Genomic DNA, 25,105 nt, shown 5'->3' with positions numbered 1-25,105 from the left:
TACCAATAGATCGGTAAAATTCATACGCGGATTGGCTCATGTCATATCTGATCAAAATTTACTCCGCCTTTTGCCGTAGACAGAAAAGTACTTTGTTACCCCGCGCACAGGGCCCCTGGATCTGCGCAACAGTGTTCTGCGATCATCCCGACCAAATAAACGGCATTCAGCCACCGGCTTCAATGTAAGATGATGCGCGCATCACATCACTCTGCATACAAGCTCATCAATTCGAGTTCTTTGGGGAGGTTTACGCCGAAAATAGGGCTTAGGTGTAGTCCACTGTAGTAGTGGGTAAAAGTTCGTATGTAGACACACTGAGAATAATAATCAGGCGCTTCTTCGGATGGCTCTACTATCCCCAATTTATTCGAGAGAATTGCTAGGTTGCTTTTAACAATTTCAGCGGACACTACACCATATATGGCATAGCTCTCACTGTCTACCCCAGCCTATGTCACACTCTTATTAGCGGCCCACATACTATATATAATCTTGGCCTAGCACGACAACAGTACAGCTCATCTGGATCGGCGGGAGAATCTGACATCCTTACCCCAATATGCATGCTGGACAGTAGCAATTGTAAAGTACCGTCAAGAAACCAGCCCAGGAAAGCCAAGACGACCGGCAACTTGTGGAAATATCTCAATGCGCTCAATGCCGGTCTCGACTGCATCAGAAATGGGGTTGGAATATATAGCATCAACGAAGGGTATTGCGAAGATAAGATCAGAGGGATTTAAAAAGGAGGAGAAAACACCAAAAGTATTATTACTAGGAAATATAAAATCGGCGAGGGTCCTGTGCCGAAATCGAACGCTAAGGCAAGTTACTCGTACTAACTATACCAAGGGCCGGTATACTTTGATTTGAAAATTTCAAAGCCTGTCAGTATGCGGTAAGCTATCATACATTACCCCTTCAATCACGGAATACCAACGTGGTCTGATGGGTTGCATATCGATGACGTGGATGTGTCTCTTCACGCTGCCCTGAAGCGTAGTTTATCTGATGATTGCTGTGGAATACTACACGCGATGAAAATGGAAAGATGGGGCTCGATACTCATCATGAACGGCTAGTACAGCTTTGTGAAAAGTGGTATGAGATGAATAATGCTATTAAGTTAAGAGAACACTTTTATCGCGTCTGAAACACATTGTAACCAATTACGAGACCTATAGTTACTGTGAGATTCACAGCAAGTACTCTAGAACGCTTCTCGACAAATACTCATCATCTATGCGCGCAAGTTTCTGCGCGACGGTGAGGTGTGCTACGCCTTCCTCAATGCGTCATCGATTTCCCGCGAAGATTAAAAATAACTCATTGAATAGGGTTTCGGAGGCTGATCAGTTGTAAAACCTTTTACACTAGTTCTGCGGATAGATGTGTGATGAGATTTCGAAATGTAATCACGAATGAACGGACAGCTAACAATGTTGGAAGATTCATTGTTACCAGCCTTGAGAGTCTAACTTTGAAAATTCACAGATAACCACTATGCACCGGTGACGTATCGTCATCTTTCACTATTCTTGACCGAATGAGAAGTGACACTTAGAGCCCTGTGTGTGCCATCTTCGAGAAATATACTGCTTCAAAGAGATTCTGGACCCCGTTGAAGTGACGATAGAGCTCGGTTTCTTTCGTATTTCAGGCCAATCATGTGTGGCGGGAGTCTTTTGCTAACACGATGCGTTGCCGTAGCATTAGTAGCAAATGCTATCGCCCGCGTGTATGCTTTCGAGTTCTAAGCGCGATTCCAAGAAGCTCTACAAGAATAATATCGCTTGATTATGGGAGGTTATTTGCGCATAGAGATGCTTCTATAGGAAAAGGAATGATGGGAAGGTTTTTCGGGAAATTAAATACCTTGGCGATGATTTCATCGAGGGAAGAATGCCGGACGACATATTTGCTTGTATCATTATATCCCTTGACCTTGCTACAACACTAATGTTGGATTTTGTCGCCCAAATCAGCAAGAACGGGCCCTAGACCTCTCACAAATACTGACAATTCAATCAATTGTTGGAGGTCTTGAATAACCATGTCTCACAGGAGAACACCAGTTTATAAAAGAGGCAAAACAATGGGTTGTTGGCTTTGATCTCGCCAAACACAAAATAAAAAGATACATATTGTACATATATATGCTGAGAAAGCATTCTGAGAAACCCCGCATAAACCATGCATGATGCACCACCAACCAAAATACTGCGCCCACACCAAATGGAAGAAAAAACGCCTAAACAATGAAACGAAAACGCCGACATGCAAGCTGAACAGGTGTACAATTACATAACATCGCGTACGACGACGCGCGGACTGCTTCTCACATCGCGAATTGGAGGCATGCGTCCAGTCTCCAGAGCGAGAGATGTATGATAAAAACTGTGCGACGAGGAGGGCTCATTGAGGAAAACATTCGACCTAGCGGGAGAGCGCGTATGGCTGAAAAGCGGATATTTCGGCATGTAAGGCGACTCTATAGGCGAGAAGCCATGCTCGCTCGATGAGTCTCGTGCACGTGAAGGAGACAATGGTGAGAACTGATGGAGGCGTTCGGAATCTGGACTGTTGAACCAGCCGTTAATAGCTGTGCCCATAGGAGAAACCAGGTCCTCGATGGATCTTGGTCGGGCGTTGCTTTGATTCGGTGTTGAGAACGCAGGGGTTTGTAGGCGTGGGCTCGAACTGAATTTGGGTAGTTGGATGCGTTGGGAAGGTTGACCATAGAGTAGCCTCTTAGGCGAGGCAGTGCTGTGTCCTGTCACGGAATGTTTGTCACCGGATACTGAAGTTCCTGGTGATAGATACGGCGACGCCTGGGGGGTTGTAAATATGGTTCTTGATTGTTCATGTCTGGAGACCAAAGATAGTTCGTTACGCGATGCAGTGGAAGGCGGAGTATCGGAGTCGTCTGAATAAAAGGAGGTTGGTGTAAGGGGGCCCAGGCGAGGTGTTTTTGGAGGTGGAATAGGCGCTTTTCTTGAAGGCACGAAAGAATGCGTGAGCAGTGCTTGTGGTGATGTGCTCCATGGAGACAACATCCCTGAGCTTTGCGTCCGTGAGCTTACTAGCTCATGGCTTCGCCTCCCTAGAGAACTACGATGAGGGATGTGTATATTGAGACCCTTTACAGTCGATTTTTGTTTTGGTGACATCTGTAATGCTCCGCTCGCCATAGGGCTTGTCGATCTTGCAAAGGGAATACCAGGTGAGACTCTTGGTATAAGTTCATAGTGAGTAGCACCTTCAGGATCCGAATTTCGCATAACAGCATCACTGTTTCTCAAATGTCTCCGAAACCAGATTGATGTCGGATGGCCAACCGTTTTGTCCTGTAGATGCATTGAAGATCTTATGGAGGTAGATCCTTGCAATCTATGACTAAGTTCCCTACAGTAAGGTACCATGAATGGAATGCTCGCAGTGATGATGCTCATACATAGGTGAACCTGCATTGCCACCAGTGGTTCCCAGATTCGATGGTGGTCATGTCGCTGTGGTATGGTAGGATAGACCCAGATGGTTCGAACAATCGTTCCTGCAATGACAAGGAGGCGAGGAGAAAAACACGAGATAACCGCCATTTTGCGGCAGAGGGGCATTTGGAGAGCCGCGACTATGCTCATGGGAATTGCAATCAGAGCGATTTCAGTCAATACGTCGAATGTACAATAGATAACCCAGAAAATGCGCTATATGAATCAGTATCTATGTTATATACGCACGATTGCTTGAATGATCCACTTACAAAATTGAGACAATGCGGACTGGTTGTTTTCCATGGACGTGGAAGTTCGCATTGAAATGCGATGGTTATCAAAGACACTAAAGTCCAGGTGGAGATGAAGATGCCAAGAGCGAGTACTACGCGGCGAAGAAATTGTCGACTTGCAGCGATATTGAAGAAAAGAACGAGAATAGAGAGCTTAGGGAAGCAAACACCAGATATGTAGAACAGTTCCGATATGTAGTATCCCTTGGAAAGAATGTCTGCCTGTGAAAAGGTCAAGGAGAAGGACATAGCGCGACCGTTGGCTGTAAGGATGAGCACAGTAGCCGATAAGCTGATGGCGAATATCTGGCTTTGTTAGCCCTATGGTGAATTTCATTAGTTCCTAGGCTCACTTACAGATGCTATGAGAATAAAACTATCGTCCAAGCCAACCTTTCGGAAAACAATCGTCTTTGCAATCTGCCGCACAATGAGAACGACCACCACAGCGATTGCAAGAGTCCATGAGACCAGCTTAATGGCGTCCATATGACCTTGTATGGACGTCATCGTAGCTTCTAAAGGAAATAAAATTCGTTGTTTGACGGAAAGCAAAAAAGAAAACACCAAGGAATGATGAAGATATCTGCGAAGATGAAGCAGTAAGGAAAGGATGATGAGACTTCCAGGAAAATGACAACCCGTCATATCATTATGAAACCAAGTGGATCAGAGATTTGGCAGGGCCACTCGCCCTGATAACTTGAAAAGACATTGGAGATATCTTTATGATATGGACAACGCCTGTCTAAGGCGACCAAGTATCCAGCGCTTCACCTGCAACAGGTCCAGGGACCAAAAACAGTGCAATCAAAATAGGTTAGTGATCCGAGAATATACAACTGGTGCCTGTTCGGCAGTGTTTTCTGCCCCATGAGACGCGTGTTGGAGAACACCCACAAGATGCACTCGATCGCAATACCCGCGAACCAAACCACTTCACCAGATGGTTCGTTCTGTAGTGTAACGATAAGTGCATTAGTGGGTAGAAAATACTTCGCCACGCAGCTAATCTTGGCCATTAGGCGCTCGCTGTGCTTTGCCTATGCCGTTAAAGGTTGGGGCGGCTGACATACCGACCGGGTTCGCGCATGAGGGCACGGCGCCTTTCTGCCTCACCCGCTTCGGGCAGCGCACTGACAGACGGGAACGGTATACACGCATAATGCCGAGTTGTATGAACCTCGACGTATCCTGCCTGTTGGGTGAACATGAGGCCCAGACACCCGCATGTCACACGAATTCCCATCGTGCCAAGTCAAAGAGTTCCACGGCTCGTTGCTGACTACAGCAGTTGGTTGCGATGTCATCACCATAACGCGACTTTCCGGATAAAAAGGTGGACGCGAGATGGGACCAAGTTCAGTTCGTGCATTTATGATGGTGTGTGTGTGGTTGACCGGGAACAAAGGAACTTGCAAGGGATCTTTTCTTAGATCTTACTGCAGACCATCCCGCTCCGGCAATTTCGAATTTCTTGGCCACGGAGCGGAAGGATCAACGTCCCGGCCTCTCCTGATAGGCGCGGTCGTGATGTAAGTGAACAAGGTACCTATTCTTGTATTTACCCAGTTGCGACGCTGACAGCTGCTGCTGTCTCTGAAGCGATTAATGTAAAAGTTTGATGAGTACAAGAGACCCAGCATGTGTGTCCATTAAGACGTGGCGAGGTGGAAGGAAAGACCGCATGGATGGTCGTATGAAGGACTGCAATGAGAATTCGGTACGATGTATGCACATTCGGAAACCGATAGGATTCTGGGATTGGTAGTGGTGACATTTGAACCATGTAGCCACCTCGCTGCCGCAACTTTGTCGAGCTCCGATGAAACTGCCCTGGGAGATCTATTCCGTTTGGGCTTTGATCACTTTGACGAACGTACTTCGCTCGTTAAATAACAACCAGATTGCCGAATTGTAATTGCAGGGAGGACATGTAGCCAAGCGCAGCGGCAGACGTGTCATACCTTGGAGTCCTCCATCTGTTTCACCTACTCAATAAAGTTATCGCTTATCTCAGACTTCCCTAAGGCACCAAGTATATTGACCTCTCAAACATAACACCAAGACATGATTGACAATGTCTAACAAAGTCAGCAGTTTGGCGCATGTTTCGTCTCCCAGATATCTCAGGACTAATGGTGACATCCATCGATGGCGAGCTATAGCACCGAAAGGCATATTTACGGCCTGGCATGTGCGGGCCATTTTTACCCATGGTAAGGCGTTGAGGTATGGTTGGGCTGCTGCCTTGGCCATCAAGAAACCAGCGCATGTATATCCTGAGCACTTCAAGTGAACTGCACACTGAGAAAATAACGGGGAGCAACCCCATTAATCGGATTATACTGTATGCTTGACAAAATACTGCCAAAATTCTTCACGAAGAAGGGTATTGAATATTGCGATACATTGGATCACATGTGAAATGGTATCCCTGAAGTCACAGAGTCATGTACGTCGTAAGTCTGACCCCACGACTCTTGTAGGTGAGCAAGTGCCCATTCGCACGTCCGGCACACCTGTATATTTCATAGATAGAATACCCAAGCTTATCACGGATATCTGTCAAGGACCGAAGTGGTGACGAGGTTCGGGTGCGACTGCTGGCCTTGCGTAAGGCGTCAATACGACCCACGCACAAAGTACTTAACACAATATCTGAAAATGTGAGCTGAGCCGCGCCCTATCCCTTGCCCATATTTGGGCGAAAGATGTGTTCAAGAACCCAAGCTACGACTTTGCCCGTGTCCATGGGGAGAGCGCGAGTTCGTACTTGCGGCAGCCTTTTGTATTCTGATCGCCTAGGTCTTTTAGCTTTGCGTGACTCAGGTACCCGATCAACGACCATGCTCAGCCTTGAGGATCAATAAATATCACACAGAGTACTATAGACCGTCGTCAGAGGGCGGAGAGCATCAGGGCAGTGCGGATGAGCCGAACAAGCATTTCCACTTCTTTTTCGCTCCGGATATACAGGTTCGCGGAAAGGGGAGCGGGCCCGGAACTCGACATGGAGCTCGGCTCAATGCCTTGATCAATTGGGCCGAACGTGAGATTCCGCCCAAGATCTTGTCAGCGGAGCGGGATTGGGCCACTATGCCAAAGGCTGTAGCCGTACTCTCAACTGTTGGGACGGAAAGCTGACGAGAGATCTTCGCTTTTGGCCTGCAACGTAAGTATATGCATATGGATGAAAATCCAGAGTATATTTTGAGTGGGATATGCACCAACAGTGCGAACCACTTCGAGCAAAGATCAAACACACATGATCCATGATTGCGCAATGCTCGGTAGCTTGATTGACTGCTGGAAACGTTGGACACCTCGAACTAGAGGGTGTACGTACTACGTGTTTACATAGCAGATCACACTACGTCCGACCATCATGATCGACAACCCCTTTCTCGTACGTTCTACGCGTATCGCACGATAAGTTCGGTGTGATTATTGATCGACGATGAGCTTAGCTGTTCTTTTCCCGTTTCAGGTACACACTTATCAACAACGTCCATAACATTAGTTGCAGTGTTGCCCTATACGCCTCATCATGATTGGGTTTCATCATTATCAATTCACTGCCTGTGCACCCATTGTAAGATTGTCGGGCCGCAAGCATCGCCAGGACTTCCTTGGCTGTGAACTTGGCGCCCGGACAGACGTAGGACAAACCCATACGTAAGACCGATGAGCTGAATGATCCAGTGGACGCGCATTCACATGAAATATGTGATACGAGAAGAAAAAGCATATGTGGCTGAGCCAACCAACTGTTGGTTTTGCATGCCTCTTGAGCCGCATCCAGTAGCGCGCTAACGCTTCAGGCTCGTTTCGTGGACCCAGTTCGGACGGCGGCTCCCATCCATTCCTGGCTCTTTAGATGCACCGCCACCCAGTTGTCGCCAATTTGGGACGCGCACACCCTGTTCAAATGCTGAAACGCTAGGATCCCCGTCGATCACAGCCGGCGCCTTACCTTGGGCGGAAATGGTGAGATCCGGGACCACGCTGCGCTAATCAGGATCCACTCAAGGCGAATAACAAACGAAACATAATGCTTGCAAAAAGCTTGTGGAAGCGCTAACTCCTTCTGGTTCGTCAGGAGCATGACGAAGCTCGTGGGTCCGACACGTCTGTGGTCTTGGGCGTCTGCAATCCAAGACCTTGGCAAAGTAAATACAATTACCTGACAGCGTTGAGTCCGTGTGACGGACGTGTGAGTGTTCCGGTTTAAAGCCGTGCTGATGCCTCAGCCCAGCCGGAGTGAAGGGAGGGTCATAACACTCGCTTTTTTCCGCTGCTCGCAGCTATAGTCACTCATTTGGGCCCGCGTTTCCCTTTCCCCCATTCCCCACTTCACTTCCTCGGTGTATTGTTATAACCTTTTTTATCTTTGCACAAAACTGTGGGTCACATACAATGAACGCCTCTGCAACTGTACGGGCGTCATACATCCGCCAGGCGCGGGTGAGCATCATCGGTCATCCGGTTATAGCACTGCGACCACGCTCTGCTCACGAAGATAAACTCAGAGATTTCGTTCATGTTGATCATGTCGAGCACCGTCAAAAGTGTGAATCGGAACGAGTTGCTGCACCCGCTGTCTTTGATCTGGAGAAAGATGCGGATATGAAGGAGATATACATCGAGGAAAAGTTCTCCGACTCGACCGACAACCTCTCCGTTATGGAATGGGAAGAGTCCAGCTCCATCAGAGTACGACTAAAGAAAATGGTTACTGTCTTTCCCTACCGCGACCCCATCTACCTCGTCGCCATCATCTTCCTCCTTGGCTCCATCGATCTCGTCATCAATGCCTTCTTCGACCTACTACCCCGTCTCTACCCTACCTCTGCCTTTGCCGAATCAGAGCAGGATATAGTCGCAGTCCCACTCACAATTCTCATCGGCTCGATCCTCTTTTTCATCGCCGGTGTCTTCGACACTTTTGGCGCCCTCAATGCCGACAGTGGCCAGATTGGAGCCACCAAGTCCAACCCCAACAAAGTCATATACCGACCTGCTCTCGTTGGAACACCACAGTTCCGCTGGATCCCTTCCCGGACCAAGCTGTTGGACCTCACAATAAACAGCTTGGCATTCCAAGCAGGTCTTATCGTCCTCTTTGGCGGTGTCATCTTCATGTTTGGTGGCATCGTGGATTTCCCCGGTGTGGTGGATGAAGAAAGTCCATACTTCTCCTCCATTGTTTTTGGACCTCAGGTCGTCCATGGAATGTTGTTTTTCGTGGGCAATGCCATGCTGGCGTTTTCAGAGCAGGAGCGCTGGTACAAACCCAAGATCACAGACCCAGACTGGGTAAGCGCTTTCTTGAACACAATCGGAGGTTTCGCGTTCATGATGGCGGGCATCTTTTTGTTTCAGAAGGAGACATCTGTCGAAGAGGGTGAGATCCGGGCTGCGATTGCAGCTATGGTCGGAAGTTGGGCGTTTTTGGTCGGAAGCGTCATTCGCTGGTATGTTGTTTTGGAGGTTTCGTAGTCGCTTTTTCTTTGTTATATTCCGGCCGTGTTTCTTTCTTTCTTTTTTGCAAGGTGTTGTTGGCTTTTCTTTTCGGGCAGGGTTCGGCTGGACTTGGGCGGACTTCCAGGTTGCTAGGGTAATGATTTCCTTTCACACGGCGTACGAGAATGTATTCATTATTGCGGGGACATGATACCAAAAAGTTTTGCTTTATAAAGGGATACACTTCTGTAGAAGTGGAGCGCATGTAGCTTCGTCGAAAATTGACGCGCAAGACCAAGGTTTGAGGTCGTTGCTTGATTGAAGAGACCGGGTGGTATTTGTTCCGAAGTAGGCCTTTTCCAGTGCATAATTTGGATCTGAATGCATATTTAAGTGCTTCATAACTAGCCACAGTGTGTCAATAACAAGGGTTTTATCACTTCATCGTCTCCCTTGTTTCTCCGAGGATCAACCATTGGCCGAGAAGACAACTGGCTGACTCCATTAATCATCGGTTTACGTATTCAGAATCTATGTACAACAGATTACCGATGAATAATGGAATGGCTTCATGTTGTTGTAACAAAATCGCTGTGAATTGTTGTTTCGAGCGTAGGGTGGGTAACTTGATCGGTTTGGTCGAGTCGCAAAATCTTGCCAATAGGTCTATACTACATCACTTCACCCACAAAGACAGATAAATATTGAAAATTCTTGAAAGTCGCCTATTACAGATCAGCGTTTGAGTGTAGATTGAGCAAGCGACATCAGCATACGTTTGCAGCATTCGTTGCATATTGTGATCAGTCGACGAGGGGGCGGGGGGTTGTGCAGGAAGAAACCCGATTTGATCTGCTCTAAGAATCTTTACCACGTACTCTCCCTGGCCGCAGCTAGACTAGTGGGTAGGAATAGTAAGAGAAAGATAAGTTGTACCACTCTTCCGTACCGCCTACGGGCTGTGATCATGATGTTAATCCTCCGCACTCGAGCCACGGCCGCCGCCCACAATCTAGTCATTTTCCTAACCTACTTGACATAGTCACAGTACCTATATTTCTCTTTCTCTAGGCCATCCAAACTACCATGAGCATTCTTGTTTTGCAATTGTGTATCCACAACGCCAAGAGTGGCGCCCGTACCATCATTTTCAACTATCTATCAGGAGTCAAATAGACCATTGTCAACAAGGGCACACAATGTTTGATTTCATGGCTGATATTTGTACTCGATATTCGGGCTAAGCTGAGGAATAACATCATAGAAATTGAAAGCAAGGATTCGCAGAAAGTCACTCTGACACTTGGGGTGTTGCATCGGCTGGCTGCAAAAGGCGATCATGTTCGATATGCGGAATGAGCCGAGCAATGTCAGTATGATGACAGAAAGCAAGGACTCTCAGAAAGTCGCTCTGATGCTGAGGTTCTACAGCGGCCGGAGGTCAAGTGACTGCCTAAAATGACGACATTTTTGATTTTCCTTTCATCTGCCTTGCCGATTAGGGGGGGCAGGGTGCCAAGAAAAGTTACACGTGAACATCTCATTCACTTTCACCCACCAGGCAACTGGCATATTATTGCTTTTCCAAGCCCGAGAAGCTGACGGAGCATTGTGTTTTCACGCCCCAGGCAACTGGCAGAGGATTGCCGGGCGTCATATGCAGGAGGTTACTGCAGCTTTCACTCTCACCCAAATTGCAACCAGTGAACATCTACTGGCAACCTGCCCTTAGTACCCTTTCCACACACTATTAATATAGCTGCAATTTCCTCAGTTGCAAATTCTCTTCCAACACACTTCTCAACCATCAGTCTATTCTTGACATTCTCAACCATCAATTGATTCTTTATACACCCAACCATTTCTCCACATATTCAACCATCCATCATGTCACCTATCGCAGTACTGGTTCTTGCGGTGTTGAGGGCAACTAGAATGATATCAGACCCCCTACTCCGCCCCCAGAACTCGAATATCACGAACGTCGAGTTCATGAGTGGCTGTGGAACTAGCCAACAATGTTCCAACGTATATGGTGTCTCAGGACACACCCTCAACAACATGATCGGCTTCGCTGAACTGGATGTCATACCAGTCATCAGCCCAACCCCCACAGCCGATGTCGCTCCCGGGGAGCAACTTATCCCAGACCGGACTGTATACGATCCAACGATCGAACCCGGGACTGGGATTGTCTTCGAAACCATCCAGGATATCCCTGGATACTTCAACTCTCTCGCCTCGGACCTCGTCATGGGACTGGTCCATACTCTACTGCTCATGGTGTACTACACCACCTTCAAACCTGTTTGGTTTGCTGCGAGCTTTTGCATGGAGATGCCTCAGATTGATGGGTACGTATATATTGTATGCAAGATCTCACCACGTTCATCAACTAACTCGATCAGAGAATTCATGTTCGAAAAAGCCGTTTCTCGACACCCGTATGCGATTTACCTCTGGCTATCACTGGCCATGCTCACCCTCCTGGAACCATTCCTGACATTCGGTTGGGATTGTCTTCACCAAGAGTTCCGCGATTTCCATGAAGCAGTTATGAAGAGGCTGCGGAGGTGCGAAGCCAAGGCTTGGGGACAAACCATATTGATCAAGGCCCTTGGGGAAGCCAAGGATCGCTACAATCTCGCTTTGGAGGTTCTTACCGCATCACACGAACACGCAAAGACTCGGATCTCGAGGATTGAGGAGCAGTTCGTTGATATTTTTCAAGCCGTCACTCAGCAAGATGAGGACGTGAAGAAGATGGCACAGACCGTTGGGAATATGGTGCGCGACCAGCACTCACTTCAAGAACACGTCGGCGATGTTTCCTCGAATCTCTACAGGGAATACGCCGAACTGGGAACTTGCTTGGATCGCTTTGTCCAAGCCCACGGTGGGAACGGCATAACTCTCGGCCACAGTCTCGACTGCCTGGAACTCAAGGTCTATGCTCTGGAGCGCGAGAAAGCCGCCCAGGCCGCTGAGATCGAAACCCTCAAGAGCGCTCTGAGCAAGGCGGATGAGGAAAAGGCGGCCATGATCAACTTCTACCGGACACAAAGGTTCAACAACTTGGCCACCAACGAGTACTACCAAAGGGCCATTGCCGAAGCCCCTGAGGATCAGCTAGCACCGGCGTTCATGGCTTATATGACAGCCATGCATTCACAGATGAATGCAACGCTCCAAGGCGTATATCGCTCGGCTGGTGGTCACCCATATACACCCCAGCCAAATATGCCGCAGGCTAGATCACAGAACAACGGCTACGGCAGATCTCCCAATGGCTCCCCTGGACTTGGCTCTTCTCGGTACGGTCCCGCCGGCGGCCTTCCTTTCAATCAGAGGAAGTAAGAGATTGCTTTTTTGCCTTTTTTCTTTACCACTTTGTTTGTGTTTACTCAACATGTATTGGGATTCGATATTGATCTGGGGCGTTCAATGGCTTTGTACTTCTGGGTCTTAGGATTTTGGTCTGGGATGACAAGACATTTGTATGACTGGCGTGGCGTATGCGTTTGTTATCTGCTCTTCTTGATTTTAGTACTTGCTCTTTCCGCTGCGACTTGCTCTTTTATTGCCTCGATTTGGAGGATCGCTACCCACGCCAGTCATGTAGTTTTCGAACATCATTTGTTCAATGGGTAACTCTGGAAGCCCAGCTGGCGGTACTGAACGGGGGTGCAACTTGAGCATGGTATTATATACACTGCTCAAAATGTACCGCTCTTTCAGCACCGGTAGCTGGACTTCCAGTTACTCGTTTTATAAATGATATTGTTGAAGCTTTAGATACATATTACGGTCAGTCACAGAGGGGGTTTCGTGGACAAAGAAATGCAATCTCATTATCTCCGAGAAGCTCTGCGCTAAGTACGTAGCTGTGCAAAGATGTTTGGAATCCCTCGACTCAGGTAGCGCCTTGTTACGTGACGAACACCAGAATCACTGCGGGCTCAAAAATCAGCCCCAAAACGAGGCAAAATACAAAAAAGACTTATGTTTCATGTCGACGCTGTGAGGCCGGCTGATGTGCGAAGGGGCTAAGCCTTGTTCGTGGCTTGCACTGCCCCACGGCAGCGGAGCTTCATAACTCAACGTTACTCTATCAACTACTCTGACGATTATCCAGTACTATCATATTCCGTTACCCGTCATAACTAGCTGCAAGCAGTTGTTGATTGTTCCAACCTACCCCGAAACTTACTGCCAACACTGTGGATTGAAGTAGGGAGCCTTGGGTGTTCGCCCCGCCCTTCCCCACACCAGTACCGGTGGTTTCGAAAGTGCAGTGGTCCACGATGTCTTTTGGATTTGGTGTCGGTGACTTCCTCGCAGTGCTGGGACTTTTTGAGCGAATCGCGATCGAACTTAAGAATTACCGCGATGCTCCAGCACAGTTCCAAAATCTTTCTGTCGAACTCGACTTGCTACAACGTACTCTCATGCACGTGGTCCAAGCCCAAAAAGACGATCAGGAAGACAAGCAGATTCTCGAGCAGATACGAGCCATAGTCAGCCATTGTCACCAGCCTTTGCAAGCCTTCATTGACAAGCTACTATCAAAAGAACGTTCCTTGGGCCACTATCGGACTGCACGACTCAACGATGTAGGGATCCGTATGAAATGGTCTATCGTCACGCAGAAAGATGTCGAAGAATTACGAAAAGTCATACTGTCGGAAATGGCTGCGATTAATATGCTTCTGAGCGTGCAGCAGCTGTCAGTATAGTCATGCTGAGAGCTGCGCGAGTACTTACACCATTGCCAGGACCAATCTCAGAAGATTATCTGCTCGCTCAATAGACTCTCGTCAAAGCTCCGACGCCATTTTGGATAGGACCTCCATGATCTTGGACCTGGTCCATAATCTGCCTGATTCAATCGCCAATATACATCTGGAAATCGCTCGGAACGGAGAACAACAGATCACACGGGACACAAAGATGACACAAATAGTTGCAGGGCTAACATCTCAGGTAACGGAAATATTTGTTCAGGGGAAAGATAGTATGGGGATAATGCGCATTGGTAAAGCTCGGATTTTGCGAGAAATAGCGCGATTGCATTCCGTCTTGAATGACTTGAGGAAGCTTCTTTACTTGTGGGTTCTTGACAGGATTGCCGATGTACCGTATGGGCTAAATCTTTAGGTTCTCGAATTATTCGAAAGAGATGCTGGAAGCCATTAGCCAGAACACGTTAGTTGTCTTCCCCCATCTAAGTGGCTAAAGATTTCGAACACTGAAACCGCCTAGCCGCATGCTTCTTGATATAGCAGGCCATATGAAAAGACTTGCTCGAGCCATCGAATCCATTCCCCTACATCTCTCGGTCGACATAATCCGCCTTGACGATGCGCTTGGAGAAAGCTGGGGGTTGCCTTTCCAAGCGTGTCAAACATGGAATGTAAGATGATTTGGTCGATGCAATGCCCTTTGTGCATTCAGCTGACTAGCTGTGTCTGAAAAGTCGTTCACAGACATACTAAAGGTAGTTGTCTACGGAAACCAGCGACCGGGATTGGACTACATAACACGAGGCCAATTTCAACTCACTCTTGCGAAGACGGGGCGTTCGATCGGCCAAAAACATCGGTGGGACTCGACTATTAGACCAGGTGCCCACATAAAGCAAGCAATGGTTGTCCCTGAGCTTCCTATTTCAAAGGATACTTGCCCTTATCCCTCTTGTGCTGGGACGTTATTGAGCCAAGTCGATGAAGTTGACAACATATGGTGGGCAGCCCTGTGAGGCTAAAGATTCGAGTACTAATATGTTGCAGCTCAAAATGTGGTCGTTTGTCAAGTTCCACGCTTCTTCATACTCTACTGCTGAAGTTATATGCTAGAGTCCCATCTTCGTACACACCGTTTGACCCTACCACAGGTCAGGTTGGCGTGTATGCGCGTGGACAGAAAACTAGCAGCTCGGCGATTGGTCCTGTTCAGCTTTGTGAAAACTCCATTAGCTTGTTTCGAAGGATACAGGTATATGAGCGGCCGCCTCTTCTAACTTCAGCAGAGGAAGCGTACGAGAAGCTTCAGGATGATGCATCTGACTTCCAAGCGAATCTATACCTTGGATGGCAAGCGCTCAGTGAAGGGCGAATTGATGAAGCTACCCATCGCCTGAGACGGGCGATAGCGACAGGTTCGTCTATTGACTCATTATATAAGTATATAGGAACTGACGTGTAGAGTAGAACCTAAAGATTGGATCCCTCACTATCTTTTGGGGAGAGCCTTTATAGCAAAAGGTCGTTTTGAGGAATCATATGATGCGCTACAACTTTGCGTTACATATAACGGCATGATTTCTGATGTTTGGATTACGATTGGGGCACTTTACTTTAAGATTAATCAATATCGAGACAGTCTTGATGCTCTAGCAAGAAGCATCCGATTGAATCCGGATACGTGGGAATCATGGTATAATCTCGGGGTTCTTGTAAGCACATGATCCAAACCCGATTCAGTGACTAACACTTCCCACCAGTACGACAATTGTAATAACCAAAGTGACGATGCACTAGACGCCATGCAGAGAGCTTTAGATCTGAATCCAGCTCTCTCCAACGCGCATATCCGAATGGAAAAGTTAAAAGCAGGGGTCCATGGTACTATGCTTACGGAAATGGTGGAATGTGGCTTGCTCCAGGCTTCAGACCCTATACCTACATACGTCGAAGATATGGGAATCCAAATCAATCCTCTCATTTCTATTGAGCATGACGAAGAATGGGATTCCGAAAGTATCGAAGAGGAGGATGTGGATGATAGAAGCTATTAGGAGTTCTAAAAAAATTAAGTTTATGTAACTATGACATTTGTAGTACAGTGAAGTCTTTACATCTTACTATGATACAAAGGAAATGCAAAACAGTTTGAAAGCATGTCACGCCTGCTCCCAAAGCCAACTCCGCATCTTGGCAAGTACCAGCCGGGGAAGGCGGGGCACCAACAGCTACGTCATGCTATACTACATCCCCAGTTCCATTGAAGGAACACCCAACAATGTAACCTCGATGCTTGGTAAAAGCTAACGGCTGCGACTATGGAAGTGATGTGCATAAGCGGGGTACCTTCAGAGTGGTGCGCAAAGGTGGGGGAACGCGCATTGTGAAAAGAGGTGATGTACCTTCTTTTCCACTACATCAACTCTTTTCACAATGTTAAGTACAAAGATACTTGCGATACTTGCAATTGTACAGCGACAATATGCAGATGCACAGGAACTCGATTATTCACAATTCGTGAACCCGTTTATAGGGACCGAGGGCGCTATACCCGGCTATGCATGTAAGTCACCTGATCTTCGGCCTCTATCGCGATTCCATCGCTAATACTGTAAAGATGGAGGCGGCGATGTCTTTGTTGGTGGTGCAGTTCCTTTTGGTATGGTGAAACTAGGCATAGACAGCTATGAAGAGCCTATCAATCAAAGCGCGCTGAATGGCGGTTATACCCCCCAAGGTCATGTTACGGGTATCAGCCTGTTACATCAATCCGGAACAGGAGGAGGACCAAAATATGGGTATCCTTCTCAAATGCCGCTTACAAAAATTGACGGCGATGTCAACTTGCTGGATAATCGCACATATTGGCAAGATCGCGTATGTTGAGTAACAACATTCACCCTGCATGTGCTGACAAAATTTCAGGTTGGTGAAGATGTAGCTTCAGTGGGCTATTTTCGCACAGAGTTTGAATCTGGTGTACAAGTCGAGTTGGCAGCTTCACGACACGCAGGGCTGTATCACTACACCTACCCATCAAATTCAGAAAGACACGTACTGGTGGATCTATCGCATTATCTCCCACATCCAACACGATCTTGGGATTGTCAGTTTTACACAGGCGGCGAAATCGAGATTCAGCCTAATTCCAGCATCTACACTGGCTATACCTCCATTGCTGGGGGATGGAACATTGGCGCACCAGTTACCGTTTACGTATGCGGAGAGTTTGACAGCGTACCCGATGAGGCGAAGGCGTTCAAAGGCCAAAACACATTTCCTGTGAGTCGTCATTTTCGGACGTTCAACAACGGTACAACGCCGCAACCCACATTTACTGGTAACACTGCTCGCTCAGGGCCTATGAACGACCGTATTGGTGCGCTCTTCACTTGGAGCAACGCCACTAAGATTAAGTCCCGAATTGGAATATCCTTTATGTCTGTGGATAAAGCTTGCGCATACAAGAATGTTGAGCTGTCAACTTGGTCCATCGAAGACACCGCTCAGGCAGCGCGCGACGAATGGAACCGCGATGTGTTTTCCAAAATCCGGGTTGACACATCTGAGCGCGCAAATAAAACGCGGCTTGCGCTGCTGTATTCAAGCTTGTACTTCATGCACCTCATTCCAAGCGAACGGGTAGGTGAGAATCCATTATGGGAGTCCGATGAGCCGTCTTGGGATGACTTTTACACAATGTGGGACCTTTTCCGAAACCAAGTTTCACTATGGCATCTCATTCAACCGAGTTACTACGAATCGATGATCAGATCCTTGATCGACATATTCAAGAATGAAGGGTATCTGCCAGATGGGCGATCTGGAAACTACAATGGGCTGGTACAAGGCGGATCAAATGCCGACAATGTTCTTGCTGACGCTTACGTCAAAGGATTGAGGGGTATGATCAACTGGACCGAGGGCTACACAGCAGTCAAGAAAGATGCCGACGTTGTGCCTTTCTTTGACCAAAATCCCGTTGATCCACAAGGGTCTCTCAAAGAGGGTCGGTCAGCGCTCGATGATTGGATACCGCTTGGTTACGTTTCGGCAGACCGGAATACGCGCGCAGTATCGAAAACGGTAGAATATTCACTCAACGACTTTGCTATAAGTCAGATTGCAGCAGGGGAAGCGCCCGGCGACCAGGACCTCTACTTGCGCAGGTCGGCAGGCTGGCAATTGAGCTGGGATTCCGAAGCATCGAGTCGCAACTTCACTGGCTTCGTTATGCCACGATATTCGAACGGTACTTTTCATAAAACTTATAATATTACAAATTGCGGCGAATGTAATTGGCAGGATGAAAGCTATGAGGGAACTGCGTTCGGTGGGCCAATTCGACCGCGTGTTTATCGTTTGCAATGTACTGATTTGGACAGAATACTCATTCGTCATCCCTCATGACGTATCACGCATGATTACCCTCATGGGCGGCCCTTCCCACTTTGAAGAGCGACTCGACTACGTCTTTCAACCAAACACATCTGGTGTCGATCTAGGTGTTAATGGACTCGGAATCACGACGATTAACAATGTGGCCAATGAACCTGACTTTCAAACACCGTACCTTTACAATTATCTCAACAAGCAATGGAAGAGCGTTGAAAGGTCCCGTCAGCTCGCCAACGATTTCTATTTCAACACCACAAACGGTATACCTGGAAATAGTGATGCTGGCGCATTAAATTGTTGGCTAGTTTGGCAAATGCTGGGCTTGTATCCAGTCGTTACAACACCAGTGTATCTCCTCGAGAGTCCTTGGTTTTCAGATATCAACATCACGGTAAACCATGACAAGACTCTTAGGATCCGAGCTGAAGGATTGGATGATGGGGATGGGAAGCAAGGATACTATGTGCAGAACGTAAGTATCAACGGTCAAAAGTGGGACAAGAATTGGTTCGAGCATGAGGATGCCGGTGGAATTATGATAGAGGGCGGAGAAATTGTGTTTAAACTGGGTCATAAACAGACAGTATGGGAAACAGGCGATGTACCCCCGAGCCCGGGTCATCAGGAAGTTGATGTCGGGAGTAGCATATGATTCGGATCCAATCAATAATGGAAACTGCAACTGTAGTCGGACGTCTTGGCGAGTGTGACTGTTAGGTGCATAAGAGAACGGCAACTAGCATATACTACCCGGCAATGCATGCCTGCCTCGACGGGAAATCAACGTTAGTCTATGAAAGCTTGCAAAATTCCATAATATTTCACAGCTACCAAAAGCGCTTGAAATGTGGTCGCCGGCAATCCTCTCCACACGTCGGAAACGCAAGGCAGGATCTTGTGGAGTGTTCTTGCAACCATTCAATCGGTCCGCCGAGCACGGCTCACCACTATACTCACTGTCCAATACCATGATATCGCGAACCCGCTTACATCCAGTCCCCTGTATACATGACGTCGAGTGATGTAGTAAGAAAAGGCCTCTAAACCTTATCAACTAGCGTCCAAAACCCCATATATCTCTGCAGCCAAGAACCTACCTACCAGCCCATTCAGCTCTGACATCCTGCGCAATTACCACAAAAAGCATCAAGACAAACCACCATGCCACTATCTAAACTCACCTTCGTAATCTCCGCCTTCCTCACCGCCACCCTCGCTTCCACCCAAAAATCACGAGGCTGCGGCATCTCATACAACGACCTCAGCCTCGGAGCCCAATACGTCGATTCCAGCGGCCAGAATCGCAGCTACTACGTTCACCTCCCGTCCACGTACAAGAGTGACACAGCGTACCCGCTCGTCCTCGGTTTCCATGGCAGCTCGAGCAGCGCAATGACGGTCCCGCTAGACACGAATCTCAACAACGAGACGTATTCCGGCGATAAGATTATGGTGTATCCGGAGGGTGTGGGGGGAAGTTGGGCGGGGCCGTCGTATCATAATGGGACGAGTGTGGAGGAGGATGTGCAGTTTGTAGCTGATGTTATTGGGGATGTGGAGAAGAAGTTTTGTGTTGATGAAGCAAGGGTATTTGCATTTGGGTAAGTTTTGCTCTTTTTTTTTCCCTTTTCTCACTGAGTACAATTCACGACTTTTTGTCGATTTCGACATGTGGATGTCGGTATCTCTGGGCGGTGTTGACGTGGGAACGTGTTAGTATGTCTAATGGCGGCGGCTTCGTTGGAACACTGGCGTGCGATGAGAAGGGAAGTTCGCTTTTTGCGGGTCTGGCGGCGCATTCGGGCGCTTTCTACACGGATATCAATGGGCCTGATAATGGGTGCGCGCCGTCGAAGGAGGTACCCTTGCTGGAAATCCATGGTGGAGCTGACAAGGACGTTCCGTATGCGGGCGGCAAGGGTGAAGGCGGCGAATTGCCTTCAATCTTCAACTGGCTGAACTGGTGGGCGCTGCGCTACAAGTGTGAGAGCAGCAGTGTGAATATTACATTTGGGAGCGAGGTGCGACATTGGTCCTGGGGTTGCGGTGGGAAATCTGGTCTAATACAGCATTACGAAGTTATGCATTTGGGTAAGTCTATCCTCTTTTTTCCCTCTGGACTTGAAGTATCTTCTGTTTGATTGTGGCTAACCAGCGATCAAGGCCATGCTTGGGCTGATACCGAACCCAATTTCTCGCAATCGTATGCGCAACAAGGACCTACGGTCATTCAAGCGAGCAGAATCATCATGGATTTCTTCGGCTCGGTTTGAATATGATGGAATGATTTGAGAGAGAAGACCTGCTTGAAAGAAGGGGATTAACGCGCCATAATGTAATGGAACAACAAGTGCGTGGCGTCCCTGATGGCTCTAACGATGTGTACACACAAAACAGCGGTGGCAATCGTAATGTGGAGGAACGACTTAATGTGCAAAAAAAGTCCGGCTTGGACGCATCTATAATACTATGACTATTCATGATCCTTTCGTTCTAATGCGGTTAATATGTCAAACCCATCTGACACATTTGACACGCGCGTCACGTCCGAATGAATGCCTGAAACGCATGCCGAGACAACGTGCTACGGAGCTCAGCCCCATCGCCGCGTCAATTACGATTGGCCTGGGAAACGCGATAATGGACACCGGCATCATGCTTGCTACTCGATCATTTATGTGGCACAGAAGCGAGGCTATATGCGACGATGCGTATGGAGATGCTTTGACGGTGAAGCGGAAGAGTGGCACTGCGAGCGTTCTCCAACTGCTAGTCGGACGTTGCACAATAGGAGATCACGCATCAACAGCCTCAGGATCCCGCTCATGCCGTCACGCGCTCGCGGTGATGGCGAGGAGAAAAGGGGACTATGCACTCAGGAGCCTTAAGGGAATATAAATGTAGTATACCTACGAGCCAACTTGACAATCAGCTTCACTTCCAACTTCAAGATCTCACCGTCTAATACTCTCTTCTCGATTCGCCGTCTGTGACAGCGGATTCTTTGACCTGGTGTCTTTAACTCACGTATATATCTCTTTCTCTCATCAAGCATATACCCAACTCTTCACATAACCAACCATCCATTAAATCAATCCAAAATGCGTTTCACCATCGCCACCCTCTTCACTCGTAAGTCGATGGCAGCCCATATATCAATAACACTTTGGAGCTAACACTTTCAAGTTGCCGCCATGTCCATGGCTCAGGTTACACCAAACAACGCGGGTGCTAAGAATGTTGGCCAAGGCAACGGCGCGCAGTTCATCACAGGTGGATGTGTGTCAGATGCCGACTGCAGCTCAGCGTGCTGCGCCCAGGTTGCCTCGACTGGCAACGGTGTGTGCAGTGCTGAAGTAGCGAGTCAACAGAACGGAAAGACGGGTTGCGGTTTCAACGACCCCAATGCCGCCGCCGTGATTGCGGCCGCGAAAGCTCAGGTTGAGCGCCAGGGATTCAAGAGGGTTGTCCGAAAGGAATAGACGGCAGAAGCCTTAGCCCGAGGAAGTGCTGGAATAACGACCCCAAATACCGAATCAATGATCAAACAAATTGTAACGTCCCTTCATGCGTGTCACTTTCCGCGAATATTGTGCATCGCAGTTTCATGTCATAAAGCTGCTTCCCGCACCAAAGGCTGCCCACAGCCTTGTGACCCATAGTGCGAGAATCAGCTCCCTACACGTCTGGTCGAGATCACTCCTCAACTCGATTGTTGGCATCTTTCCTCCATAGCCCATCTTCATCACTTCAGTGGCAACGACATGGCCTTCTGAATCTTTCCACTGACTAGGCTCCATTTCGTTCTTGCGCTGTTTAATGGCTTTGGTGAAACCTCCAGGCTTCCCACATGTCATTATCTCAACAGGCCGGCTGCCCTGTGTCGGCACGTGTGCAACATGCCAGCGGCGTAGCCCAAACCGCATCTGCAAAAAGCCTGGAAGCGCACGAGCAGACTTTCCCTGAACGTAGTATTCATTTATGAGGAAAGGCGGATCGTGGGCTTCGTAGAGGAGGCCACTGCTGGTGAATGGGATATTTGGTGCGCCAGCTTGGAGCATCGTGACTTCTTCTGCGCGTAATCTGCGCATTCCTAGCCTGTTGATGGACGTATCGAGGAGGGAGGAGAGTTGGTAGGCGGGGGCATTGGGGGTGTGAATGAAGGTACCATAGATGGTGAAGGTAGTGGCTTTCTCATCAACGACGGCGTAGGCAGGCGGTAGTTCTGGTGGGGGCAATGCAGGAGCGATCGCAGGTGCCACCTCAGACTCTGGGGGATCCCGTTCCGCCGGTGTGGGTTCAGACGGTGGTGGTAGCGGAGTTGTCGGTACACTTGTACGCGGGGATGCGACGACGGCTTCTTCGTATGAAGGAATCGGCGGGTCAGTATGCGATGGAGCCATGGTGTAGAGAAGTAAGGAGGAGCAAAGGAGCAGAGATTTGGTCAGTCTGGCTGACTGCGTGTAAGAAAGTTCATTATACAAAGCCTGAGGGGCTGTGTTCTGCCAAGCATTTTGTTGTGAGGCGGAGGAACGTACTGGCGGGATCCCCAGATGACGCGGCGGGTGGCGGTCCCGTGCTCTCCGAACTTCCATGACGCACTATTCACTTCTCCAATATCACAGACAGTATGTATGTACCTATATGTACATATATGTGCGCTATCTCTATGTCTTGAAACAATGACTCTTTGTCACTTCCTCACCAATTCCGAGCCTGGTGTCTCTTGTGCTGTACGCCGAGGTACAGCAATGGCCTCGGGTAGTACAGTTGAACGGCGAGCACAATGGACATGACATGTTAAGCAGACGTGAGGACTGATTTGCCTTTGTCATTGAGCCTCGACAAAGCCTTCCAGATGGTTTCCTACTACATCTCGTCACGTGAGAGAAAGAGCTCTACAGCGCGACATTCACGTCAACCTACATGACGGGCTTGGCAGATAGACAGCCGCGAATCCTCCTCAGCCTCAACGCATGCGTTTCCTCCGCTGATCTGTTACAAACCAGCTTGCCTGAGGATGGCGGCTCATAAAATCGGACGACAAACAAGCAAAAAAATACGCAAACGGCTATGGCATCGCTGGGCCAAGACGCGAGGCGCCCCTTCATGCCGAATTGGATGCACAAGTAACACGTCCAAGAAAGGCTTCTACCAGCCTCAGCTACCGTGCACATCCGCCCCCATGTATTGCGCCTGTGAGAGCATGTGCTATTGGCGGTGATTGTTTACAACAACTGTTTGGTCCAACTGGCTCTCCAGGTGTTGGGTGGGCCAAGATGTGCGAAACTTGTAATGTGTCGCAGAGTTGCCTCAAATGTCGGGATTCGTGCATCCAGGCCAACACCAAGCCTTGGTACTAAGGCATTCACGTACGATTTTCCAAAACTTCCTGCAGCGCGCATATATATAAAGGCCACAACGTGCTGATGGGAGAACTCGGTAGGAGTAATTCACTGTTGATCAGTCTCTTCACACATTCTTTGTTCTCTTCTCTTTCGCTTCTTTAAGTCTGTACGCTCGTTTCATACGACTTTCTTCGACACCTTTTGGCTTGTTTTCATCAGATCAACAATACTCATAATGTATACCGCAACCCTCATTACTATCGCGAGCTTGGTTCTCAGCGCAGTGGCCGCGCCAATTACCGCATCACCCATGGACCTCGGCAACGGCCACATGCAACTATCATTCTCCATCGACATCAGCAACAAGGAAGCAGAAGTAAATGCACTCGATGCCAACGAACTCTTCGCATTCACTTCCATGCACGCTGTCCACGCCGTTCCCGAGGAAGTCGTCAACGGCACCGAGCCTACGGGTGGCATCGCTGGCGCTTCCGGAACATTCAACTTCGGAATCAACAGCGCAGCCAACATGATCTGCTACAACATCACCCTGCACAACTTCCAGGGCGAGTTCGACTCCCCAGCCACAACTGCAACCCACATCCACGAGGCTGCGCGCGGCGCAAGCGGACCACCCAGAATCGCATTCCCCAACCCGGAACCGGTCAATGGAGACGTGGCAGTGCGAAACAGCGCAGGATGCTTGAAGGGACCCTTTACTACCGGCGTCATGGTCGAGGGCAAGGATTCAGGCGAGGGCTTCCACGTCAACATGATTGAGGCAAACCCTGCTGCATTCATGGCAGACACTCACTCCAGTTTGGCGCTGCCTGGTGCGGTTCGTGGCCAACTAGCTTAATGTTGCGCGAATGAAGGGGCGGCTAGGAAGAAGGGCGTTTGGAACTGAAATTGTTCAGACTTGATAGTAGCATTATACCATTTATTCTTAATATATACATTTTTCTGGCATATGGTGTTTGGTGTTGAAATTGGTGATGTTGCGTATGCCTTGGAAATGAGGAAGGGAAAGTGAAACACTATGCTCTTGAAGGATTTGACTACCCAAGAACAACAATGATCAATTCGGGGGGCAAGAAAACACATGGAGAGAAGCGCAGTGACCCGGTAGTATACCTAGTGGAGAATATCAATAAACGGTCATAGCGATCGGTGAAAAGTGTATGGAGCCCGAGATTCGTTTCCACTTGTTTCGAGGTATGTGATGCAGAGTTCGACAGCCTAATTCGAGATGCGTTCTAGAAAGGCCCCAAAGCCCATAATGACCGAAAATCCCGAGCGGTATCCTCTTTTCGCTTCAGACCACGTCAAAAACTGCATTTAATTCTTCCTACAATGACGCC

General features: G+C 48.4%; 11 protein-coding genes across 11 annotated transcripts; 8 read left to right on the top strand and 3 right to left on the bottom strand.

The window, feature by feature from the left end:
* Positions 1-3,110: 3,110 nt before the first annotated feature.
* Positions 3,111-4,300, bottom strand: COCCADRAFT_65833 (uncharacterized protein; the record flags this gene model as incomplete). The annotated part of the gene is made up of 3 exons (XM_007717206.1): positions 3,111-3,710; positions 3,767-4,096; positions 4,148-4,300. Coding segments are annotated over 3 exons (1,083 nt in total), but the record flags the coding sequence as incomplete, so codon positions are not given.
* A 1,918-nt stretch (positions 4,301-6,218) lies between these two features.
* On the top strand, positions 6,219-6,377 carry COCCADRAFT_104253 (uncharacterized protein; the record flags this gene model as incomplete). The annotated part of the gene is made up of 1 exon (XM_007717205.1): positions 6,219-6,377. The coding sequence occupies one exon, from the start codon at positions 6,219-6,221 to the stop codon at positions 6,375-6,377; it is 159 nt and encodes a 52-aa protein (XP_007715395.1).
* A 1,832-nt stretch (positions 6,378-8,209) lies between these two features.
* On the top strand, positions 8,210-9,292 carry COCCADRAFT_28778 (uncharacterized protein; the record flags this gene model as incomplete). The annotated part of the gene is made up of 1 exon (XM_007717198.1): positions 8,210-9,292. The coding sequence occupies one exon, from the start codon at positions 8,210-8,212 to the stop codon at positions 9,290-9,292; it is 1,083 nt and encodes a 360-aa protein (XP_007715388.1).
* Positions 9,293-11,812: 2,520 nt separating this feature from the next.
* On the top strand, positions 11,813-12,103 carry COCCADRAFT_104254 (uncharacterized protein; the record flags this gene model as incomplete). The annotated part of the gene is made up of 1 exon (XM_007717204.1): positions 11,813-12,103. A coding segment is annotated over one exon (291 nt), but the record flags the coding sequence as incomplete, so codon positions are not given.
* Positions 12,104-13,560: 1,457 nt separating this feature from the next.
* COCCADRAFT_7628 (uncharacterized protein) lies at positions 13,561-16,052 on the top strand (the record flags this gene model as incomplete). The annotated part of the gene is made up of 5 exons (XM_007717193.1): positions 13,561-13,982; positions 14,032-14,270; positions 15,285-15,413; positions 15,466-15,710; positions 15,759-16,052. 5 exons carry the CDS (start codon positions 13,561-13,563, stop codon positions 16,050-16,052), a joined length of 1,329 nt encoding a protein of 442 aa, XP_007715383.1.
* Positions 16,053-16,431: 379 nt separating this feature from the next.
* On the top strand, positions 16,432-19,048 carry COCCADRAFT_104275 (glycoside hydrolase family 92 protein; the record flags this gene model as incomplete). Its single annotated transcript, XM_007717203.1, has 4 exons — positions 16,432-16,561; positions 16,616-16,875; positions 16,924-18,331; positions 18,384-19,048. The coding sequence occupies 4 exons, from the start codon at positions 16,432-16,434 to the stop codon at positions 19,046-19,048; spliced, it is 2,463 nt and encodes an 820-aa protein (XP_007715393.1).
* A 509-nt stretch (positions 19,049-19,557) lies between these two features.
* On the top strand, positions 19,558-20,669 carry COCCADRAFT_7626 (carbohydrate esterase family 1 protein; the record flags this gene model as incomplete). The annotated part of the gene is made up of 3 exons (XM_007717192.1): positions 19,558-19,997; positions 20,114-20,487; positions 20,560-20,669. The coding sequence occupies 3 exons, from the start codon at positions 19,558-19,560 to the stop codon at positions 20,667-20,669; spliced, it is 924 nt and encodes a 307-aa protein (XP_007715382.1).
* An 828-nt stretch (positions 20,670-21,497) lies between these two features.
* COCCADRAFT_28774 (uncharacterized protein) lies at positions 21,498-21,878 on the top strand (the record flags this gene model as incomplete). The annotated part of the gene is made up of 2 exons (XM_007717197.1): positions 21,498-21,528; positions 21,583-21,878. The coding sequence occupies 2 exons, from the start codon at positions 21,498-21,500 to the stop codon at positions 21,876-21,878; spliced, it is 327 nt and encodes a 108-aa protein (XP_007715387.1).
* Positions 21,879-22,001: 123 nt separating this feature from the next.
* On the bottom strand, positions 22,002-22,799 carry COCCADRAFT_104264 (uncharacterized protein; the record flags this gene model as incomplete). Its single annotated transcript, XM_007717202.1, has 1 exon — positions 22,002-22,799. The coding sequence occupies one exon, from the start codon at positions 22,797-22,799 to the stop codon at positions 22,002-22,004; it is 798 nt and encodes a 265-aa protein (XP_007715392.1).
* A 1,276-nt stretch (positions 22,800-24,075) lies between these two features.
* COCCADRAFT_39443 (uncharacterized protein) lies at positions 24,076-24,603 on the top strand (the record flags this gene model as incomplete). The annotated part of the gene is made up of 1 exon (XM_007717201.1): positions 24,076-24,603. One exon carries the CDS (start codon positions 24,076-24,078, stop codon positions 24,601-24,603), a length of 528 nt encoding a protein of 175 aa, XP_007715391.1.
* On the bottom strand, positions 24,600-24,848 carry COCCADRAFT_104261 (uncharacterized protein; the record flags this gene model as incomplete). The annotated part of the gene is made up of 1 exon (XM_007717200.1): positions 24,600-24,848. The coding sequence occupies one exon, from the start codon at positions 24,846-24,848 to the stop codon at positions 24,600-24,602; it is 249 nt and encodes an 82-aa protein (XP_007715390.1).
* Positions 24,849-25,105: the final 257 nt, after the last annotated feature.

This window comes from Bipolaris zeicola (genome assembly GCF_000523435.1).
Source record: "Bipolaris zeicola 26-R-13 unplaced genomic scaffold scaffold_169, whole genome shotgun sequence".
In the NCBI taxonomy this organism is placed as follows: domain Eukaryota; kingdom Fungi; phylum Ascomycota; class Dothideomycetes; order Pleosporales; family Pleosporaceae; genus Bipolaris; species Bipolaris zeicola.
The sequence above is the reverse complement of the archived record's forward strand: the minus strand, read 5'-3'. Positions and strand labels throughout refer to the sequence as shown.